The sequence below is a fragment of the Echeneis naucrates genome, chromosome 3 (assembly GCF_900963305.1).
Source record: "Echeneis naucrates chromosome 3, fEcheNa1.1, whole genome shotgun sequence".
Lineage (NCBI taxonomy): Eukaryota > Metazoa > Chordata > Actinopteri > Carangiformes > Echeneidae > Echeneis > Echeneis naucrates.
Window position 1 is genome coordinate 13,939,779 of NC_042513.1, and position 20,270 is coordinate 13,960,048.

Sequence of the window (20,270 nt, forward strand, 5' to 3'; positions counted from 1 at the left end):
GTGGCTATGGTGTGACTGACAGACTGCTGCAGCTCAGCTCCACCTTCTCATCCATTTTTGGTTTAATCTGGGTTCAAAAAACCAACATGGAATCAAGGCAGCAGTTCACAAACCAAACCCATGTTCCCGGTGACGGCACTGACTGGGCAAAAATACCCAGTGCTGCGTATAGATACACCCCCAGTCAAACGTTTGGACACTTTCTCATTCAAAGGAGTAGGAAAGTGGTGTATACAGAGTTTAAATAAGATTTACAGCTGTTTATGCAAATAAACAAGGTTCAGCTCCAGTTCTAACTTCATATTAAACAACCTCCAGAGCTAAAGGCCGATGAGGTGCCAAATATTTTACTCTTCAGCTTTAGTGGTTTTTATCTTCAGTCACTTTTGATGTTGGTTTTCGATGCTGCTTGTTCCCTCGAGGTCACAGTACAGGCAAAATGAGGCCATTTATAAATATTGAGATTCTTGCCTTTTTTTTCCCGTCAATAAAATGTAGAGTGAGTGTAGACCTGATCTGAAGTACCCAGGGCTTTGAAAGATTAAAAACCAAGTTGGTGCTTGATAAGTAAAAATCTTGCAATTTTATTTGCATATAAAGGCAGCTAAATATATCACAATGAACTTAAAGAGAGAACTAACATTTCCATGAAGAGGGATACAATCAGAGCAAGAGCGAGAGAGGAACAGAGCACGAAAAGAGCATTTACAGTGGCAAATTTGAGACAACTATTGGAAACATTTTTTTTTGTGCTAGCAAGATTGCATTTACACAGTGCAAAATTTGAAAAAAAAAAAAACAAAAACAAAAAAAACAAAAACAAAAAAAAACCCAAAAACAATAAAACACAAATATCATCAGATTTACACTTTAAAGGACAACTTAACAATGTTTAGGCAGGTGTGTTGTTGAGAACAACTGCCACCTGTTGGATTGTGACATTTCCTCTCTCATCCAGAAATGAACGTCTACCCTACTGAAAGAGTCAATACAAAAAACATTTAAGAAAACTGAAGAGCGCCTGATTGGAGCAATAAAGAAATGTGTCAATCATAGAGGTGCATACAGAAAAAAATGCACCAATTTCTTTTTTGTCAAACACAACTTTTAGTACAGATGTTTTACAACATGAATATATAATATATATATATTTTCTACATACATTTTCCAAATTAGATCAGAAATCCACAATGCGATGTTACAAAGTGAATTTCGTGGGATGAAATTTGATTTCTTTCTGACCCTGCGTTAGTCAGGTGTTGTTTTGCGGGGATGATAGGTAATAAATAAAGACTTTTCTCTGAGTCGCAGAGAGAGGGGGGCTCTAGCTCAGAACATTAAAGCTAGTTTAAGGCAGTGTCCCTGTCAGCCAATAAGAAACAAACAACTGATGAGAAAAACAAATGAACAAAAACGAAATAGAAAAGAAAAACCTAATTGCAAAATATCAGATGAGACAACATAAAACAATGGCATCCATTATCCGGCCAATGCAAATCAAACAAAGAAATTGTACAAATTCACAAAGCATCATTTATCTTACAGATCTGACCAATATTTACCAAGAGCAAGATTGTTTAACCACAAAATCCCTCTGTAAAGGAGAATATTGGTGTCGGTCTGACTTGTAGCTCATTTTAACATTCCCTCCAAATACACTTTGCATCGCATGCTGTAGCTACTGAGATTTTGACACTTTCGTAAAAAAAAAAAAACAAAAAAACAAAAAAACAAACAAAAAAAAAAACCTTTCCAAATGAACTGCAGTCAAACAAAAAAAACACCAGATGTGCAGATTTGATGTGTGTATTTGTGTGTGTAGTTTCTCTATTATCCCCGAAGAATCAATTTGGAATCACAAAAGAATATTTTTCCTTGACTGAGAATTTACTGCTTTGTGACTCTAAGAAAATTAATTGTGATGAGACTTAAATTTCTTTCTGGAGCTGTCAGGAGATTGATAGAAGGTGGAGTGTGAGGAGGAATGATAATAAGGAAAACAAACAAACAACCCCCCCCCAAATGCCAAAAACCAATCCCTCCAACCAGGGTCAAACAGGAAGGTCCTTCAGGATCTATTTTTTGTGTGTCTCACCAAACAACAGTGGAATTCATTCTCGTTTTCCTCAGAAATCTGAGTGGGAAGCCAGCATTGTTGGCATAAAAAAAAAAAAAAGCCACAAATGCCCCCCTCAAAAAAAAAAAAAAAAAAAAAAAAAAAAAAAAAAAAAAAACAACAAAAAAACACCAATATTCTCCTTTAACCTTTCCAGACAAACTCCCCACATTGCCCAACTCTAAATCTTCTCAATCTCAACAACAGCATAGAGAGACCAAAAGTTTGCAAAGAAACACTTAGAATTTTTTTGTTTTTTTACTCAACATATTTATAGAAAAAAAGTACTTTATCCTGCCTGCCTGCCACCCTTCCCACCCCCCCTCATCTCCTTAGGTCTCAGGAGCTGGAGGGGTTGGGCAGGTCGAACACAATGGGGGGGTTGGTGGGCTGGAAGCTGACAGTGCAGGTCGATGCGTTGATGAACGTCGTGTAGCCGTCTGTCATGATTCCGTAGCCTGAAGGAGGACACAGGAGTTAGCGAATAACATGATGCATTCAAAGACCTGAAGTCGGAGAACTCCTCAATCATGTGAAGGGTCACTCATTTATCTGCTAACAGTTTTTTCACCTCACTAATTCCTTCCATTGACTTTCCATGAATTAGTGGAGTTAACTCAGTTTTCTTGCCTCGTCTCTAAATGTGATTAGGATCTGGGTTTAACAAGGTTCAAGTTTGATTTAGAGCTGAAATATGTGCAAATGAATTTCTTCACAGAGGCAGATGTGTAAAGGTAAAGACTACAGTGATATTTCATCCAGAGACATCCAGGCAAAAAAGTCACATTCAAGATGATGAAGCTCTTAATAGCTAAATAAGGGACTCAGTAATTTGATGGATTGTGATTTGAAGGTTTCCCAAGGAGAATGCATTTATTAAGGGTGAAAAGTCATTTGTGGGAATTTATGGGTTATTCTGGGCGGGATTAGGCAATGTAAGAAAACCATTCATCTAAACCTCTAATTCATAAATCTTGATGATATTTCCTAGGTTGGTCAAAACTACTTTTGCTATATTTCCACCAAATTAAGGTGGTGGTTGGGCGCTGATATTTGTGTCGATTAGAAAACCACATTTTCATTACAGAGTAAAGTTGTATAAGTCCTCACATACATGGCGAGTACAAGCACAACAAATCAAATGACCCCTCTTTTGGAACCACCTGACCTCTGACCCTAGATTATACCTTCATGTATGCCACCGAAGGCGTGAAGTTTGGGTCGCACCCTCTTCTGGACTGTGTTGAGCAGCTCCACACAGCCGACCCGCTGCAGCTCTTTGGGAACCCAGTCTCGGAAACCTACACAGACAAGAGCAGATGTTTTCAAATTCTCCGCTCCCCAACTGGCAGTTTTATGCCTGTCCCATCAAAGTAATGGATACACACACATGGTGTTTGGTAGATGGGTAAAAAATAAAATACATTAAGGATAAAAAACAACTTCTCTCTCAGGTAATTGCCTTCAAGAAGCATAAATTAGATTTTCCAGCTGATTCAGGGCCGTTGTGACTTGGACAGGTAACATCTATTACCTGCTGCACGACATGCTGAAGTCAGCTTGGACCTCCTCTGTATGGAAATACTTCAGAAAATTATATCACTGCATCATCACTGACTTACTCCTGAGCTGTTACTGAGGCACAGGTCAGCTGTGCTAACAAGAAGTAATTAAAGCTTTATTTTCACAAGGCAAGGGAATTTTTTCTAATAAACACTAAACGACTTCATATCCTGCTAAAAACTCAACCCCTGTAAATAAGTGAAAACCTCACAACAATAAACCAAACATGCTATGCCAAATCAAAATAGGCTCTTATATTTCTTCCAGTTACGCAGCACTGGTTTCTTTCCATTTTGCGTCTTCACATTTTACTGCTTCCCTCCTCTCCCCCAACGCTGGTCTCTCTCAGCGTCTGTCACTCTGCAAAAATCGAATTTCCATGCAATCAAACGGCCACAGTGGCTGCCACAGCCGCACCAATCCTCTACAGGCGAGAGGGAAGGAAATCACTCAATAAAGTCAGATGGAGAGCAGAGAAAGGAAAAATCAAAAAACAAAAAACAACCAGAGACCAAACAAGCTAGAAGTAAAACTAAATCAGTCTGTTCTGGAAAAAAAATAAACAGAAACCAAACAATATGTTTTTTTTCCTCATAAAGTCAAACACAAATATTGACTTGTGGGCTGTGTTCAGGGTGTAAGACAGAAAATGTAGACACAAACACGCACAGATGAACACACGCAAACTCACAGCCTGCTGCGACATCTGCTGTGATTCCATACAGATCTTCACTAATAAAACTCAACCTCATTATATATGGTGATGAGGGCACTGTGATTGGTTAATTGGACTCACCGAGCGGAGGTCCGTGGGTCATCAGGATGTCGATGCCTTCAGGGACCAGGTTCCATTTATCCAGCAGAGACTGCCCCCGGGGCAGGTTGAACCCCCAGCCGTTAAACCACGGAGTCCTGCAGAGAGAGAGGAGGCAGATCATGTTAACACTGCTCAGGAGACTTAACTCCTCCATGGTGACGTCATGAAACACCATTTGTATCAAGAAACAATGTAAATTATTTTTCCCCATGAAAAAATACAGGGGCCTTGTTTTTTACTGAATTCACTCAGATTCATATTATGTGACAAATTTATAGCTTCATCCATAAACTATGCCTTACATGAACACAAAGTCCTGCAAGACATCATAAAGCTGGTTCATAAAACACTGGGAAAAGCTTTTAGTATTTGGAAATAGCAAAAGAAGATAAGGTTTGCAACAGTGTGAAAAGTAAATCTATCCACATTTGACTTCAAGGTTTTAAATATTTTTTCATGGTCAAATGAAGGAAGCAAAACCAGCTAAAAAATAAATAAATCATTTTTTTTGTCTATTTTCTTGCTGTTGATCAAACAGTGACAGAGGGACTGGTAAACCAGAGGAGGGGGCGCACACAGAAAATGGGTGTGGGTTGGATTTGAGTCTGGGATGCTCCAGTACTCAGCCCTAATGGTATCCACCAAAGTCTTTTTCAGTCACCTGAAAGTTGGCAGACACAGTAATATTAATTTCCATTCATAAGAACTTCTTCTCTTAAATCAGAAGAGACTGCTGGCTGAAATACATTGCTAATATTCAGATATTGAATCCTGCAGCGCTGAGACTACGAATGCCCTGGTGTGGTGGAAAAGCATAATACAGAACCAAAATAACTCGCAGTGAAAAACAATCAGAATGTGCAAACGTTTCGTTCGGCAGACAGGCCCACATGCTAAATTATTATTATCAGAAATATTTCATTTGATTGCCAGGGAAATGGAGCAAAACAGTGAAACTTATTAAGGTTTTTGACACGTTTGAGCTTAAAACACATGAAACCTGGAATAACGACAAGGTTGCATCAGGATGCAGCGTCACTGTGTAGGTTATCCACAGAATGGCGAAAAAAGCGTGAAAATACACTTATAATCATGAAGTCTGTTCACCCATTAACAGGAAATTAATGACTTGTAGCACCGGGTGCAATTAAGTTTGAGTCACTTTAGAAACCACAACTACACAACTGAATAGGTTTCTACTAAAAAAAGAAGAAGAAAAAAAAAAAAAAAAAAAAACCCTGTATATTTCTGAAGAGCCCAGAGTCACATCATGTTCTGCCACCCCCTCATCCCCTCTGCTACTCAGTTAGATTGATTGACAGCAGCCAGGCCACCTCCTGCAGCCTGGATGGGAGTCTGCAGCAGCAGGGTGACAGGCAGCATCTCAGCCTCCCCCAGCAGACACAAAGAAAGCCTCGCTGTGGCTGAGTGGGATTGAGGGATGGGTGGATGGATGGGTAGATAGATGGAGTGAAGGGAAGGGAAGGGGGGCTGGGGGGTGGAGGCCACCAGATGAAGAAATAAAGCTAGCTGTGCAGAGGTTAGGTGTAGGAGCGTGGGCGGGGAAAGAAAGGGGAGAGAAAAAAAAAAAAGAATCAAGCAGAGGCTGGTTGATAAATTGAGCCTTCATTTATTACAATAGTGTTAATGGCAGAAGAAGGCTGACAACAGAGGAAAGGAAGATAGATTATCATCATATAATACCTCAGTATATAAGCTGACTTACTGCTACACTCCCTGAAAATATATCTTTTCATTTTACTTCTGCAGCACAGGGCAGCAGAGAGAGCTGTTGATGAAAAGATGATTTTGGCTCTGTTTTTCCCAGGCTACTTTGGGACTGGCTGCTGAGTTCAGAGCAGCTTCCAGTCACTTAGCGACAGTGCTGCATATGGTATTTGACTGAGGGGAAATCAGGGCTCCAAAACATCAATAGGCTTTGTTACAGTGAAGGATGGATGCCCCAGCACTAATCAATACTTACTCTTCCAGAGGAGGGCCAAGTGGGGCTAACCAGACTTGACATGTGTAAAACATGAGATCACAATCCCTCTTGGTTTATTTCAAGATTGTTATAATACAGCATAAGCACTGAATCAGCCCGTTCAGGTTCTGGTGGTTGAACAATATCTAGTGTTTGTGGCCTTGGATAAAAATTCTAATAATAATAAAAAAAGGCAACCATGTCCGCAGACCTGAAACTTGGCTCTTTGATTTGCTCGCTCAGTTCTTGCCTCACTCTTGCTTGGTGGAGAGCTGAGAAATTAGGTTAAAAATGAAATGTGAGGAGCACGCAGGGGAATGAAGGCCATAGACTGAACTGATTAATTAGAACTAATCACACAAATCGGAGCAAATGGAAGTCTAATGGATTACAGGGAAGAGTCATTGCTTCTTAGAGGGAAATAGCGCCGCTGCTGCTGCAAAGAAACTGGAGAGCAGTGAATCAGAGCTGAGCTGGCCTGGTTGGCCGGCTGCACACAGGGAGCACCGGCAGGTTATTTGTCTAGCTCTGGTTTTGACTAATAGTGACAAGGCCAAACTTTGAAAAATGGCCGAGTCCATTTACTTCCCCCTCCCCACCCCAAACACATACACCCTCCCTCATTGCACAGAAAAATAAATTGTGGCCTCTTGCAGCAAAAATAAATAAACACCTACAACGCAGATTTTGCTCCATGTTTCACATGTTTTCTCACACACAAACACATTCATCTGGGAGATGAAACATAACCCCTGACATGAGCTGTGGATCAGGAGCCAAGCAAAAGGTCTGACTGAATGCAGAGCGAGGTGCTGCAGTTGGACGCCACAATGGCCCCATTGTCGGCCGTCTGCCTATGAAATATACCTTCCATGCAAGTGCATTTGTTAACCTCCGCCAAGATTAATGACATTCTGGTCACATAAAGGAGAGATTGTTTCCTGTGTGGCTGTGACACAGGCTTTATTATACTGTATCATTGTGTGTATGTGTGTGTGTCAGGTCCACCAGCTTCAAAGTAGGATTCGAGTGTTGAACAGAATGTACACTGCCAGTGTCTCAGTCTGTTCTCAAAGTGGACCAGTGTGTGTGTGTGTGTTGCTTGTGTGACTACATTCAGAGCCAGCCTTGCCTTGACACTCGCCATCTGGAGCATGTCGCCGTGGCAACAAAGGAAAAGCGTCTGGAAGCAGGCACACTGGGTAGTAAAACACCAAAACAGAAATAGAAATACAAAAGGAGCGAAGAGGTGACAATGAGAGGGAAGGAAGAGAGGGAGAAACAGGGAGGGGCATGGTAGACAATGAGGAAATACTCCAGATGTGATGTGTCTGTTGTACAGATGTGTACCGCTGACTCCAGAAGAGGAAACGTTAAAAGTTCAGGAGGATCATCAGTAACCTGCCTCAAAGCTACTGGGAAAACTGTTTAAGTCAAACACCAGCTCGAAAAACGACACACAAATGGAGGAAAAGCCAGTAACCATGGCAACAACAGTATTTAAGGACACCCCTTCTTTCCCCCACAGGAATCAAATGGGGAAAAGAGGTTAAACATTCTGCAACCTGGGCCTGCAGCGGAGGTGAAACAGACAGAAGCCATTTAGCCTGTGTGTGCAGAACGTCAATATCCAATTAGGCCGATGGACATCATTAGGACGGTGGTGCAGCATCTCTCTGGACCTGACACCGCTCTTAACCCCTCTTCTCCCCCCGAGCTCCACTCTTTGGGTCCCTAAACAGACTATGATATGCCCCAAACGCTGCACACACTCAGACACATACACACCCATGCACACACTGAACGCTTCATTCCTCTCATTATGCCTTTTAATCTGTCTCCTCCCTCACTAAATGGATCATTGTGACCTTTTTGGTTTTTTTTTTAAACAGCTGTTTGAAGGGAAAAGATTCTCTGAAATTTATGTGCTGAGCTGGACATCACACTGATTTAATCAAACTGTTTGTGGTGACAGTAAAATGGCATCTATTCTCACAATCACTTAGCAATTGAAAATAATTTCTATTGTTATTGATAAAAGGTTTCATAAATATGTATGTGTTAAAAAATATGACATCAAATTTTTCTGAACATTATTTTAAGATTCTTCAATGTCATATTTTGACAGCTTTGTTTGAAACATATCTCAACACAGGTCTTCAGGTGTTAGCCCACATAATATACAACAGTCCACATTTCCATGGAAATCCATGTGCTGTGTTTAGCCAAACATAGGCTTGACTTACATCTGAAACTTATGTAACCCCCGTTTGTTAGATTAATATGCATATTCTGTGTCTGTTTGACTGTGGTAAACATTTTGTTCCTCAGATATTTTACCATTAATTAAATAACACAGAAATGATCCTGAATCTTCAAGTCCTATAATGTCTACTTTAAAGCTAAATTGATGATTTAAATTGATTCTGCTTGATGTTCATAGTTTGAGAATAAATCTGGCAATTAAATTTCATGAAAATCTGACAATTTCTTTTGTTTATAAGTGAAGGATGAAAATATACATAAAAATATGACGAATAATTAATTAGTTTTGTTAATATCCTAGCAAATTGCAAGTAATGTAGCTCCTAAATGTTATAATTGTTCTTATTCCATGTTATAAAACTGTGGATGAAAGATTTACTGACAAAACGTCACACAGCTATTCGTGAATTTAAAGTGAAAACCTGCACTACTCGCCACTTCATCAATATTTTCAGTATTTAAATACTGTTTCACATGGCTACCTAAAGACTGTAAATAACAGTGTAAATACAGAAGTCCACCTCAGAGATCACACACTATAGTGAGTTCTTTAATTCATCTGCACTGTGTGTCTTTACCAGATATGTCTTAATATCTGCAGGCAGCTGTTAGCTAGCACTACCCCTCCGTCATGGATGGACACATACGCGGCCTCACATTTCCTAGCAGGAGATATTAGTATTTCTTCAAAAAAAAAAAACAAAAAACCCAACAACAAACAAACAAAAAAACTAAACCCAAAACCCAAAACACGAGTCTTTTTTTCCTCATAGATAGAATTTCGACATTTTGCTACGAGATAAAAAAAAACCAACCCAAAACAAAACAAAGAAAAAGAGTCAGTTTAACCCTGAGTCATATTTTAACTATTCATTTTAGTCTGTGAGACTTGTTGGACTCCCACCACCCTTTCCCTAAAACAATATGAATAGGTTTCAAAAGGTATTGACCACCGGATTTCACCTGGACTGGACCCTGAATAAAGAGGAACCCTGTCATGTCCACATGCACAACTGTTTTGCAGAAGACCACATAGAATCATGCATAAACACAAAATTTAATATCTCTGCAGAGTGCGTCAGTACAATTTGCATGTATGTTGTTTGGTATTGTGGTTGTGTTGAAGTACAATTCTACAGCTATAAGCAGAACAACAACTGCAGTCCGGGATATCAGTGCGGTGCTGAAAAAAGGACAGAATGAAAAAACTGCATCAGCGGAGAGATAAAAACAGTGGGAAAGAGTGAGGGAGAGTGGGAGGGGGGTTGAGTTGTGTGTGTGTGCAGGTCCAATGAGCCATCGTGTCTGACCCCTGAGTCAGAGCGGCCCTGGGGTCAGCAGGGGGGAGGGGTCTAATTGATCAACCTGTCAGACCCAATGAGGAAGGCCATGTTAATGGGACTTTTATAAGCCCCGAGGGACGTATCACCTGACACTCAAAGCTGTATGAGTATGTGCAAAGCAGAGTACATGTCGTGTGTGTGTGTGTGTGTGTGTGTGTGTGTGTGTGTGTGTGTGTGTGTGTGTGTGTAATCCCAGAGCCCAGGTAGCCTTATTAAAAGGAGCCAAGTGGAGACTCTGGCTGTGTTTTGAAAAATGGCCTCTCAACACCAAGGCCACCTTTGCAAACTTCGGGGGACAAAGTAGATGGCAAAGTCACATGGGTGAAAGGGGCATGACTGTGTGTGTTTGTGTGTGCGTGGGTGTGCTCTGCTCTGCCCCAGCACTAATAACCTGTGCCTAGTGACTGATGGAGTGTGGAATGGATTAATCTCACTGCAGTCATGCTGCCAAATGTAGAGGCACTAAGGGTTAGCCACCAGACTTAGCCCGTTTAGGAAAGGCTACAGCCATGGGGACAGGTTAGTGTAACTCAAATACACACACACACACACACACACACACACTCTCCTGAGGATTTGACCACACACTGAAAGATGCAGCCAGCTGTAGTTTGACCTATAGGCTGCTAATGTGAAACAACCGCTGCATCAGCCAACAGACACGTCATAGCAAACAGCCCACTACCTCCTTACATACAGGTCTGTGTGTGTGTGTGTGTGTGTGTGTGTGTGTGTGTGTGTGTGTGTGTGTGTGAAGACAGCAAGATGGTGAGAGAATGAGAGACAGAAAGAGAAAAGGGCAAGTGCTCAATATTGTAGCAGGAAATCAAATGAGAGCACAGAGGTTCAGAGCGAATCCCCTGTCATCATTACATCTAAGAGACTTTCTTAACCAGCTTCCTCCTCCTGCCTCCCTGTAACACACACACACACACACACACACAGACATAGTCTCTGCACTCTGAAGCTGGAGATACACTGGATTAGCACAGACCTCAAAGACTACAGTAGCGGAAACATCCTCTGTTAGTGTGACTGAGTGCACATGTGGCATATGTATGTACGTCTATGTGTATCTTCAGTAGTTTTTGTGTACTTCTAATCTTTAAAGCAGTTTTAAAAATCTGTCATTTTAATTTTGTAATTTGCAATATTGTAAATCATATTATTTGCGTAAAGCAAAAGCAAAAGAGCAAAAAGGGAAAATTTGGGCCACTACTGCAGTGAATGATGAGCATTGGGCAGCAGAGCTTGTGCTAATCTAGTCACAGCAGTGGTGCAGACCCAGCTGACAGTGAAACCCCTTCGAAATGTGATGAAGTTGAACTTGAAGAAAAATGAAGGGCCTGCCTGGCCAGGTTTAAATCATCACATTGTGTTCAAATGCCAGAAAGATAACAGCTACACTACCAATGTAAGCTGTGCTCGTAGAGACAGAATTGGTAAAAAGTTAAGTGCTCAGCTCTCCTACAGTTTGCCTGAACTATCTATTTAATAGATGTTGATTATAGTATACCCATATCTTTCACTATTTTTAGGGTCATGATTATATCTAATGGCATCTCTGTGAGCAAGAATTATGCATTATGACATGTAAAACTCAAACTGAAATGCATAGAACTTTACATTTATGAATGTAAATATTTAAAATTCAGTGGTTTAGATGTTTTATGAACATGGAATCGATTTACTGACGACAACATTTTGTTCAGAGGGAACATCTATCCAAACTCAAGGCCTTCAGTGACCTTCTGGCAAAATGGATACAAAGCTGTAGCGCCCTGAAACCTCAAAGGAAGCAAGCGAAAATAAGTGAAGTAATGTCAATGGGTGCCAACACTTGTGTTCCTTGGTTGAAGGCTGACAGACTCTTGATTAACTTCATCTTCCACAATGCAGTTAAAGGGTAGACAGTATTTTGTTAAAGCACTTAAGCTTGCAAAGGTGTACCTTTTAATTAAGAAGTGCCTGAGGTTGTAGCTGCTCATGGTTGAGACAGATGGGGTTTGGGAGGAGCAGTGGGGTGTTCTGGGAACACAAATACAAATATGTCTGCATATAGAGCTGGAATCCAAACACTTTGAAATGTGGATGTGTCAGGAAGCTGGGCAGGTCTGGAGAAACTGGAGACCAGACTAATAAACAGAGTGGGAATCTGGATCCTATTCAGAGAGACTGTATGGGGGTTAAAGGGCTGGGGGCTGGGGGCTGGGGCAAAGGCCCATTCAACCTGCCCTGAGACACAGGGACAAGGGGTCCCATTACTCTCCTCTAGCCACAAACTCCATGAACTTGATCCAGGAGAACAATGAAAAAAAGGGAAGAACGGAGGGAAGGGGGACAAGCGGAAGGATAATATCTCTGGGAAATAGTGAGCTTTCGTCAGTGACAATAACCGACAGGTGAGGTTTCATTTTTCAGCTCCGCTCAAAGGACCTTGGCTCCAAATCTTATTCTGCAGCTTTTTAAATGGAGCAAGGTGATGTGAAAATGCAATGAATGCACTTTGTTACACAGGCGTTGTTTCAAAGCTGTGCCCTTTCACTGCTACTTTTCTCGGCACAAAGACCGCAGCTACAGCTGCCAGTCATTGTGCCAATTCAGGCCTGACGCTGAAGGTCTGCTGCTCTTCAGACACAAACCTTACCAGAGAGAGAGGGGGGGGGGGGGAACTGAACAAAAACATCAGACTGAATTGCTTTCACAGAAATTAGCCCAGAGAGATGGCATTAAAAGTTTGGCCATTCACACGTGAAATCCTTGTTAGTCTAATAAAACAGAGATTGTGTCTGAAATTAGCCACTATTCAGTGCATTGTAATCTATTTTCGCCTTTCTCCCTGTTGTCTCGATTGTTCTTCAGGAAATGTTTGCCTAACTTCATTGCACATTTCCATTAAATTATTCACAAACGCATCACCGTAATACATGCAATCTTCTGCCTTTTCCATGCAACTTGACCGTTTGAGTCCAAAGCAGAGATGGAGCAGGGTACAGACATCTGGTTTCTTTTCATCCCCACTCAGATATTTTGTTCATTTTCAAACCTGTAGTGTTCAGCCCCAACCATGTGAAATATACAGCAGCAACACAACCCATGAAAACAGACACTGGCGAGTTGTTGGAATTCCTGCATTTCACTGTATCTGTGAATGCCACATCTATCAGTCTGTGGTTTGTGTGCAAATAACTGCTGATGAAGATGAAAGAATGATACGTTAACAAAACCTGACACCCTTCTTGAGGGACAAGGGCAATAATAAAGGCAGAGAGACCCATCGTTGTCTTTGGGTAATGATTTTTAGAGCAGATTAGATTCACGTTGTCTCTCTCTGTCTATGCACTTCGAAGATATAAGACGTTTTTGATGCTAAACCCACATGAACACAAGGCTCACAAGTTTTGTGTTGAAGCCTGCATTTTCAGCTGTTTGTGGTTTTTACATGTTTCTTATTGGTTTTTGTAGCCTTTGGCTCAAATGTAACAACACTGCTGTTTTGCTGTTTTCAGCCTGATGGTCTCTCACCAAAGAGTTGCATTTTTAGCAAGAATTTGCAGCTTTTATTTTTTCTTCCTACCTGTCTCCTGGTGTGCATTCAGCAACATTCACACGGACATCATGAAGTTTTGTCAAGATGTATTTAAAAAAAAAAATCACTAATGAGGCAGTTTTTTGAGAGTGGAGTAACACACTTATACAGTGAGTTGCCAACAAAATTCCCCACCACAATGAGTCATTTAACATTACATTTTTTAATTCAGAAGTTATTTATGATATTAGAAGATTAAAAGCTCCAATAACCTTTTATACCCAGACCATGACCAGCATGTGTCTCAGGGCGATGTAAGCTCCATTAATTATTAAGATGTTCTTTGAATGATTTTTTTTCCCCCCTCACATGGAGTGTTTAGGCTTTGTTTCTCTCTCTAGCGCTCACACTAGTTGGTTTTCTTTGTCACAGCCAGATGAAGAGGAAACTAAAATCAATAATGAAGAACGCTGCAAGCTGTAAAATGACATTACTGCTTTGATTATATTGGCAGTCATCTGTTCTGCAGTGTGGAATTGCTCTCCTCGTGAGGATTATGAGAAAGAAACAGCAGGTTCTCAAAGAGCCCTTTCAAAGGGCCCGGAGAACACCCTGCCTCGTCCTGACATGACAGGCCTACCAGCCTTTGCAGCAGAGATCAAAGGTCATTTTGGAAGAGGGGGGGTTGAAAAGCAACAGGAAAGGGCCATTAGGTCAAGCCAGTGCAGAATCACAGAACTCTGTTTGTGGCTCTTGTCTTGACCTTACAACGAGTGTATGTCAGTGAGGACACAAAGACGCAGTGTCGACAATAAGCACAGGAAAACACACAAACTGGCATTGTTAGCCTCATGCGTTTGTATACAAAGAGCCGGAACAGAGATGAATTAAAAGACAAGACTGCTCAGGCCAGCGTGTACAAAGAAGCCCAGACGCAGAAGTCAAATACAAACCAAAAATACTGAGTAAGTAGTCAGCACAAAATAAGTATTTAAGATGCAGTGCTTCAACAATCAAATTGACCAACCAGTCATTCTAATCTGTCATAAATGTGGCTTATTCCTTACCCTTTATTGAATTTGACTAAGTCTTGTTTTCATTATTGGATTTCTGTGTCTGACACTGATCACTGAATGGAGGTCATAGCCTGCCCAACTTTTTATTTATGATGCTACACCCCTGCTGACACCTGGGTATTCCTACTGCCACCACCATGGTGGGTCTAAATCCAGCGACTAGAGATAAGCAGAGTCCCGTCCTTGCCACTGAAACTGTGCAGAGGTCAGCAGGAAGGAAGGGAAGTGCTGCAGGACGATGTGAATGCTATCACCACCAAGCAGAAACCAGTAGGTAGGCTGCCCTTCTGTTTATGGAGCTGTCGTTATTGCTGTGATTGATGGCTCACTGCAGACAATCCACATCTCCCCATGAGCCACATGGTGCAGTGGGAGAGATGTGTGCATTTTTGTGTGTGTTTGTATGGAGCAGACTGGGGACAAAAAGAATTACTGAGAAAACAAGCTCCATCCATGGTGAATGTTAAGTCCATTTTCCAGGGACTTCATTCTAGTTCTAGGTGTCCAACACTGTAAAACCTCCCAGTCAATTAAATTAACTCATCTTCAATCATTAACTCTAAATAAATAGAGAAGCCTGTTTCAGGTCAGCGCTAATTGGTTGAGTAAAAGAATCATAATCGACTCATATTTTAAGCCATGGGTGTTAACCATGCATTAGATGGCCAAAGGTATGTGGGCAGCCAGAAATTGAATCTTATTTTCATTATTTCACTTTGTCCACCTTATTGCTGAACCCTTGCTGCAGGGACTTGCGCTAATCCCGACACCACTGTATGCCTGGCTCATTCCACTTCAACTGAAGCTGTACTCAAGTCTGTGCAAGATCTTCAATACCAAAGTCAATAATAGGGATGGGCCAAAAAATCCATGTATAATTGTGACTGGGGATAGTATTAATATCCTCACATGATATCTCACTCTTTCCACAAGGCTGCAAGACTGTTTACTATAATTGAGTTTGACATTCTGTCACAACTTAAAGGAACTTTTTGGTGCTTGGAAATGTGTTGATGATAGAAGAAAAACGTGAGGCTCACATACTATTGTTAGTTTTATTTGTATTGACCAATTTCCTTCATCATGACCTAATTTAGAAAGTTATCATCTATGATGAGTTTAAAGAATATTTCCAAGATTATAGCAAAGTCATGAATCCTAATTATTCTGATATGACATTTTCATATTCTCCCAAGATTATTCATAAAAAAACCCCAAAACAAAAGCACTTTTCAGTTTGGAACTGGTATTATACACATGGGTATTGTCATAGTAAAACAGGAAATGGCCTTCCCCAAAGTGTTGCCACAAAGTTGGAGGCATACTATTGTTTAAAGCATAATTGTCCACTGTGGCTGTAAGGTTTCCCTTAATGGGATCCAAGTGTTTCAAAACATGAGAAGCAGAGCCGTACAGATAAGCAATTCTCAACCACTGCGATAATACAAAGTAAGAGGCACTAGCAGCTTTCAGAAGTTGTGAAGTAAGTAAATAAATAAATAAAACAGGACTCATTGAGCAGTCTGATTGAGCTTTTGTCTAATTCTTTCACATTTCATCCCATCTGGAATCAATTTTTTCTTCCTTCTAAAACTTGCAAGAAAACTCAGCTGAACTCGCCCTCTATGTCAAAAACTTTGAGCACTTTGCATCTTTGGCGTAGTTTCCTGCCTTGTTGCCATTGATGGTATTACTTATTCATCTGGGCTTTTTATATCTTACTGAGTCCGGCTGCACCAGCACTTAGCTTGGTGACCTTTCACAACAAGCTCTAGAGAGAATAACAGCCAGGACAGTCATGTACACTCTGAGCTGAGCTGGCAGACCTCAGGTCACAGGACCTGGGAACATACTGCTTCCTCTGCTTTTCAAATATTTATCCCCTCAAAATGTGAGACACAACATGGGATGGAAAACAAGATGGAGTCCTGCTGAGCCTGGGATCTGCCGGTGTACACACATATACACCAGGAAAAACAGCAGAAAAAAAACAAACAGGCAGACAGATTCAGATGTCAGGGACATACACTGCTCCCTGTGTAACCACAGCCTTTATAATAATAGAAACTCACTGCTGCCAGTCTGCTGGAATAGCAGCCTGGAGGTTTGGTATCGTCTCCATTGAATGAATAGGTCAAAGGTCAGGCTCAGAGAGGGGAGGGGCCAGAGAGACCGTCTGCTGACAGGCTACCTTTACTAGACGGCTGGTTGTGGTACCATCTTGGTCTGCCTTCCAGGGAATTGTGATGAGATTTTATAGCCGCGAGCCGCCATGTAACCCTAACCCTCATGCAGCAGACATCTGGCTAGCTCTGGGCTCTCCTGGTCTCCCCTGTGCACCACACTGTGCTGGATCATTTGATTAAGCCTACATCACTTGTAATCAGACTCAGGGCCAATATCATCTTATCATCTTGCTGTGGTCCATGCACATCGACTGCAATCTGTCTCAGAAAATAAAAACATCTGACAACTAACATTTACATATTTTTCAAATGCTTAACTTCACTTAAAAATCAGAGAGAAAAAGCTCAAAAGTATTTCAGGACGTGTTTTGAAACAAATAAACATACATTTTTAATCTTATTCTCAATACATTAACATGAATATTGTTTATTACTATAATTAAGGTCGAGGTCATGTATTCCTGCTCCCTCACACAAGTCTACTCATTAAAACTGTATAGACCCCCCTACTCATATTGCTATGGTTCTTTGTTTCATTTTAACTCGTGCAAATAAATACAAATGTAATGTTTGGCTGAAATGCTTTTATTTATTTTCTTACTTTTTAATATAACTGATCATGTTGGTGGAATAATTGTGCACAAATTGATGACATGCCATCAAGCAGCACAGAATGAACACTGCTATCCATCTGCACTTGCTAACCTGCTAAATTGTGAGCAGCATGTTACCTATTTATTACCTCTTGCTCACCTGCCCCATCACTAAGCTATTCATTATCAAGGTGACTAACCTGCACAGCCATTATCCGCAATGCCATTCATAACCCGTTAGTTAGTGCAGAGAAGCTGTTAACGGGTGATGTGCCATTAATTCTGCAGGTACAATGAGAGACGTGACCTCGTTTCAGAGAGCTGTGGTGAGCCAGTGCACCGCCATCACATGGCCTCAGTGTGTTTAACAGGCCTCACTGGGGAAAAAGACTTACAGTGTGTTTACACAGTGGCATCTCTGAGCTGGTGTTAATAATGGAGCCACTTAGCATTCAGAGGCACTGGTCTCAGCCACGCTGTTTGTTTCACAGGTCATTAAATTTATGCCGCAGCCCTAATGTTCATTACAGCAGCAAGCTGGCCAAGTGTCTGTAACACTCGCTCACTGTCTTTAATCCCCCGCTGTATTCTTAACACAGGATTTCTTTTCATCCCTAGTTCCCTCTCCCTCTCCCACATTTCAGTCCATTTGCTTGACAACAATCTTTTCCTGGTAAATTAAAAAGGATTGTGCTAATATTGCCAGGTTTCTTGTCTCCCTTTAATTTTTTCTAATATTACCATTTTATGTTAGTTTTTTTTATCTACCAAACAGGGAAAAAGCATAATTTCAAACAGGTGTCTTGACAAATTTTTCAGCATGGAAGAAAAAAAATACAGTGATCAGATGTGTAATCTTTCCACCTGTAATTGGGAGGCCAGCAGTTGCTTCTGCGAAGCCAGTTTTGCCAGTTTCACCTTTGTTAGTGATGCTGCCAACCAGGAGGTGGTCCCTGCTGTGGGCTTAACATTGAGTCAATCCACTTCCACTGCGTATTAACCAAAGTTGCTGTGCTCCAAGCTAACAATGGCTGGAGGTCAAAATGACAGACAAAAGGTTCACACAGTGTAGAAATTCATTATGTAGGTTTACAGGTATTTTAGCGATATCACAGACGCTGGAAAACAGCTGGAATTTTAATATGCTAAAAATGAAAAATTAGCGCAGAATAGTGACAATAGTTTGTTTCTTTAAAAACATTTACCTTCTCCTTGTTGTGTCACCTTAAAATGATACACACACACACACACACACAGTAAATCAAAGCTGTGTGGACTTTTGGTGAAGCCATGAACAATAACCTGGCCCCACAGGTTCCTAAGAAGCAATAAATCACTTTATTACGACTAAATGTGGCTGATTATTCTCTTTAGAGGAAAAAAAAAATGCTGCCAAGGACCAAGCAAATACTATGTAGCACACTTTGAAGGCTGACTGTACTGTAGCTGCTGGAGGAAACCTGCAGCGGAAAATAGAAACGATTCCTTTCTTGAAGAAGTCTTTTTTGGGTCTTATACCAATTACTCCTGCCAACGGTGCTCAAAACCATTTATGACACACAGGACAAAGACACCCACTAAAATAGACAAAGATAAAAGTACAGACTCTCAAAAACTTCCAAGGAGAGAAACATCTGTTGATGAAGAATTACCACAGAGCAGAGTTAAACACCTATCAGAATAAACTAAACCACGACTCTATTGTATTTACAAATCTTATAACCTTAATCATATGTGCCAGTAGTGAAATGGCACCCATATATTGAAAACATCTAGACCAAACCTACAGTATATGTCTCTACTCTGCTGAGGTTAAGCCAGCACACTGAACAAAAGGCATAGTTAACTTTGCAAATTCACTCTTTATTCATCCACCATGATTAGGTCCCGTGTGAAAGATCTGCAAATCCAGTTTCTTTAGATTTTCCTATACTTGAACTTGTGTATGCGATTAGTGAATACTGATGGCATGTTAAGATGTTCACTACCAACACTGTTTTACTGAGATAGGAATCCTGTTGTTGTATAGCCAAGATTAACCTTAAAGTATACACAAATGCCTGAGAATCTGTGTTTCCTAATTTGACTGCCAATGACAGTCATGATAAATAAGAATGTTGTTGGTATTAATCTGTCAACATGAAACTTAATTCAGTTTCATTAATTCAGTTAATGACTCAAACATTAGTTCTCCTAACTCAAGTGACATGCATACTGCATGTGTTGATGTATTACTGGTGGGTGTACACAGTTTAACATGTCACATAGCTAATAATATGTTGATAGCCAGTGTGACTCTTCTTGAAATCAGTTCAGCTTCCTGTGTAAGCAACTGTTTTTATGCAGCAAAGAACTAAAGAAAACTAATGCTTGGGACCATGAATTTTTCGTGTGCATTACATGGTGTTGGATAACCTATTTTAGAACGTATTTGAGGTATTTCTCTGATTTTAGTATTGCTCACTGATCATTCACCTAGTTACCTCAAATGAACAGAAAATAAAAATAAATTAAAACAGACTCACAAATTTGTCCTTTGGTGAGAGGAACAGAATGATAAAAGCAGCTATATCCCTTGAGAGCTCAATCCTTAAGAAGCCAACAAACGTCTGCTCTCAAATGTTTTATGTTTATCTCTACTATTTTCTATGACTAAGGATTGAAAATAGAGAAAACAAAGTATCTAAAAACTAAAATAACTTAGAAAATTGTTTTTATTAATATAAGATAACGGTTTTCAACTTGAATCTAATATTGATATGATGAATACCAATACTTCTACTGCGATCGCCCCTTTG

At 40.6% G+C, this 20,270-nt stretch overlaps 1 protein-coding gene across 4 annotated transcripts in view; it reads right to left on the reverse strand.

Moving 5' to 3' along the window:
- Window positions 1-2,291: 2,291 nt before the first annotated feature.
- The window catches only part of mpped2a (metallophosphoesterase domain containing 2a), a 68,013-nt gene continuing 50,034 nt past the window's right edge, over window positions 2,292-20,270 (reverse strand). For all 4 annotated transcript variants that reach the window (XM_029498293.1, XM_029498292.1, XM_029498295.1 and 1 more), the window contains exons 5-7: window positions 4,476-4,591; window positions 3,304-3,417; window positions 2,292-2,574 (exon numbers count right to left, since the gene is read on the reverse strand). In XM_029498293.1, the coding sequence (XP_029354153.1) occupies window positions 2,456-2,574; window positions 3,304-3,417; window positions 4,476-4,591 (349 nt within the window). In that variant the 3' untranslated portion in view covers window positions 2,292-2,455. The remainder of the gene's footprint in view (window positions 2,575-3,303; window positions 3,418-4,475; window positions 4,592-20,270) is intronic.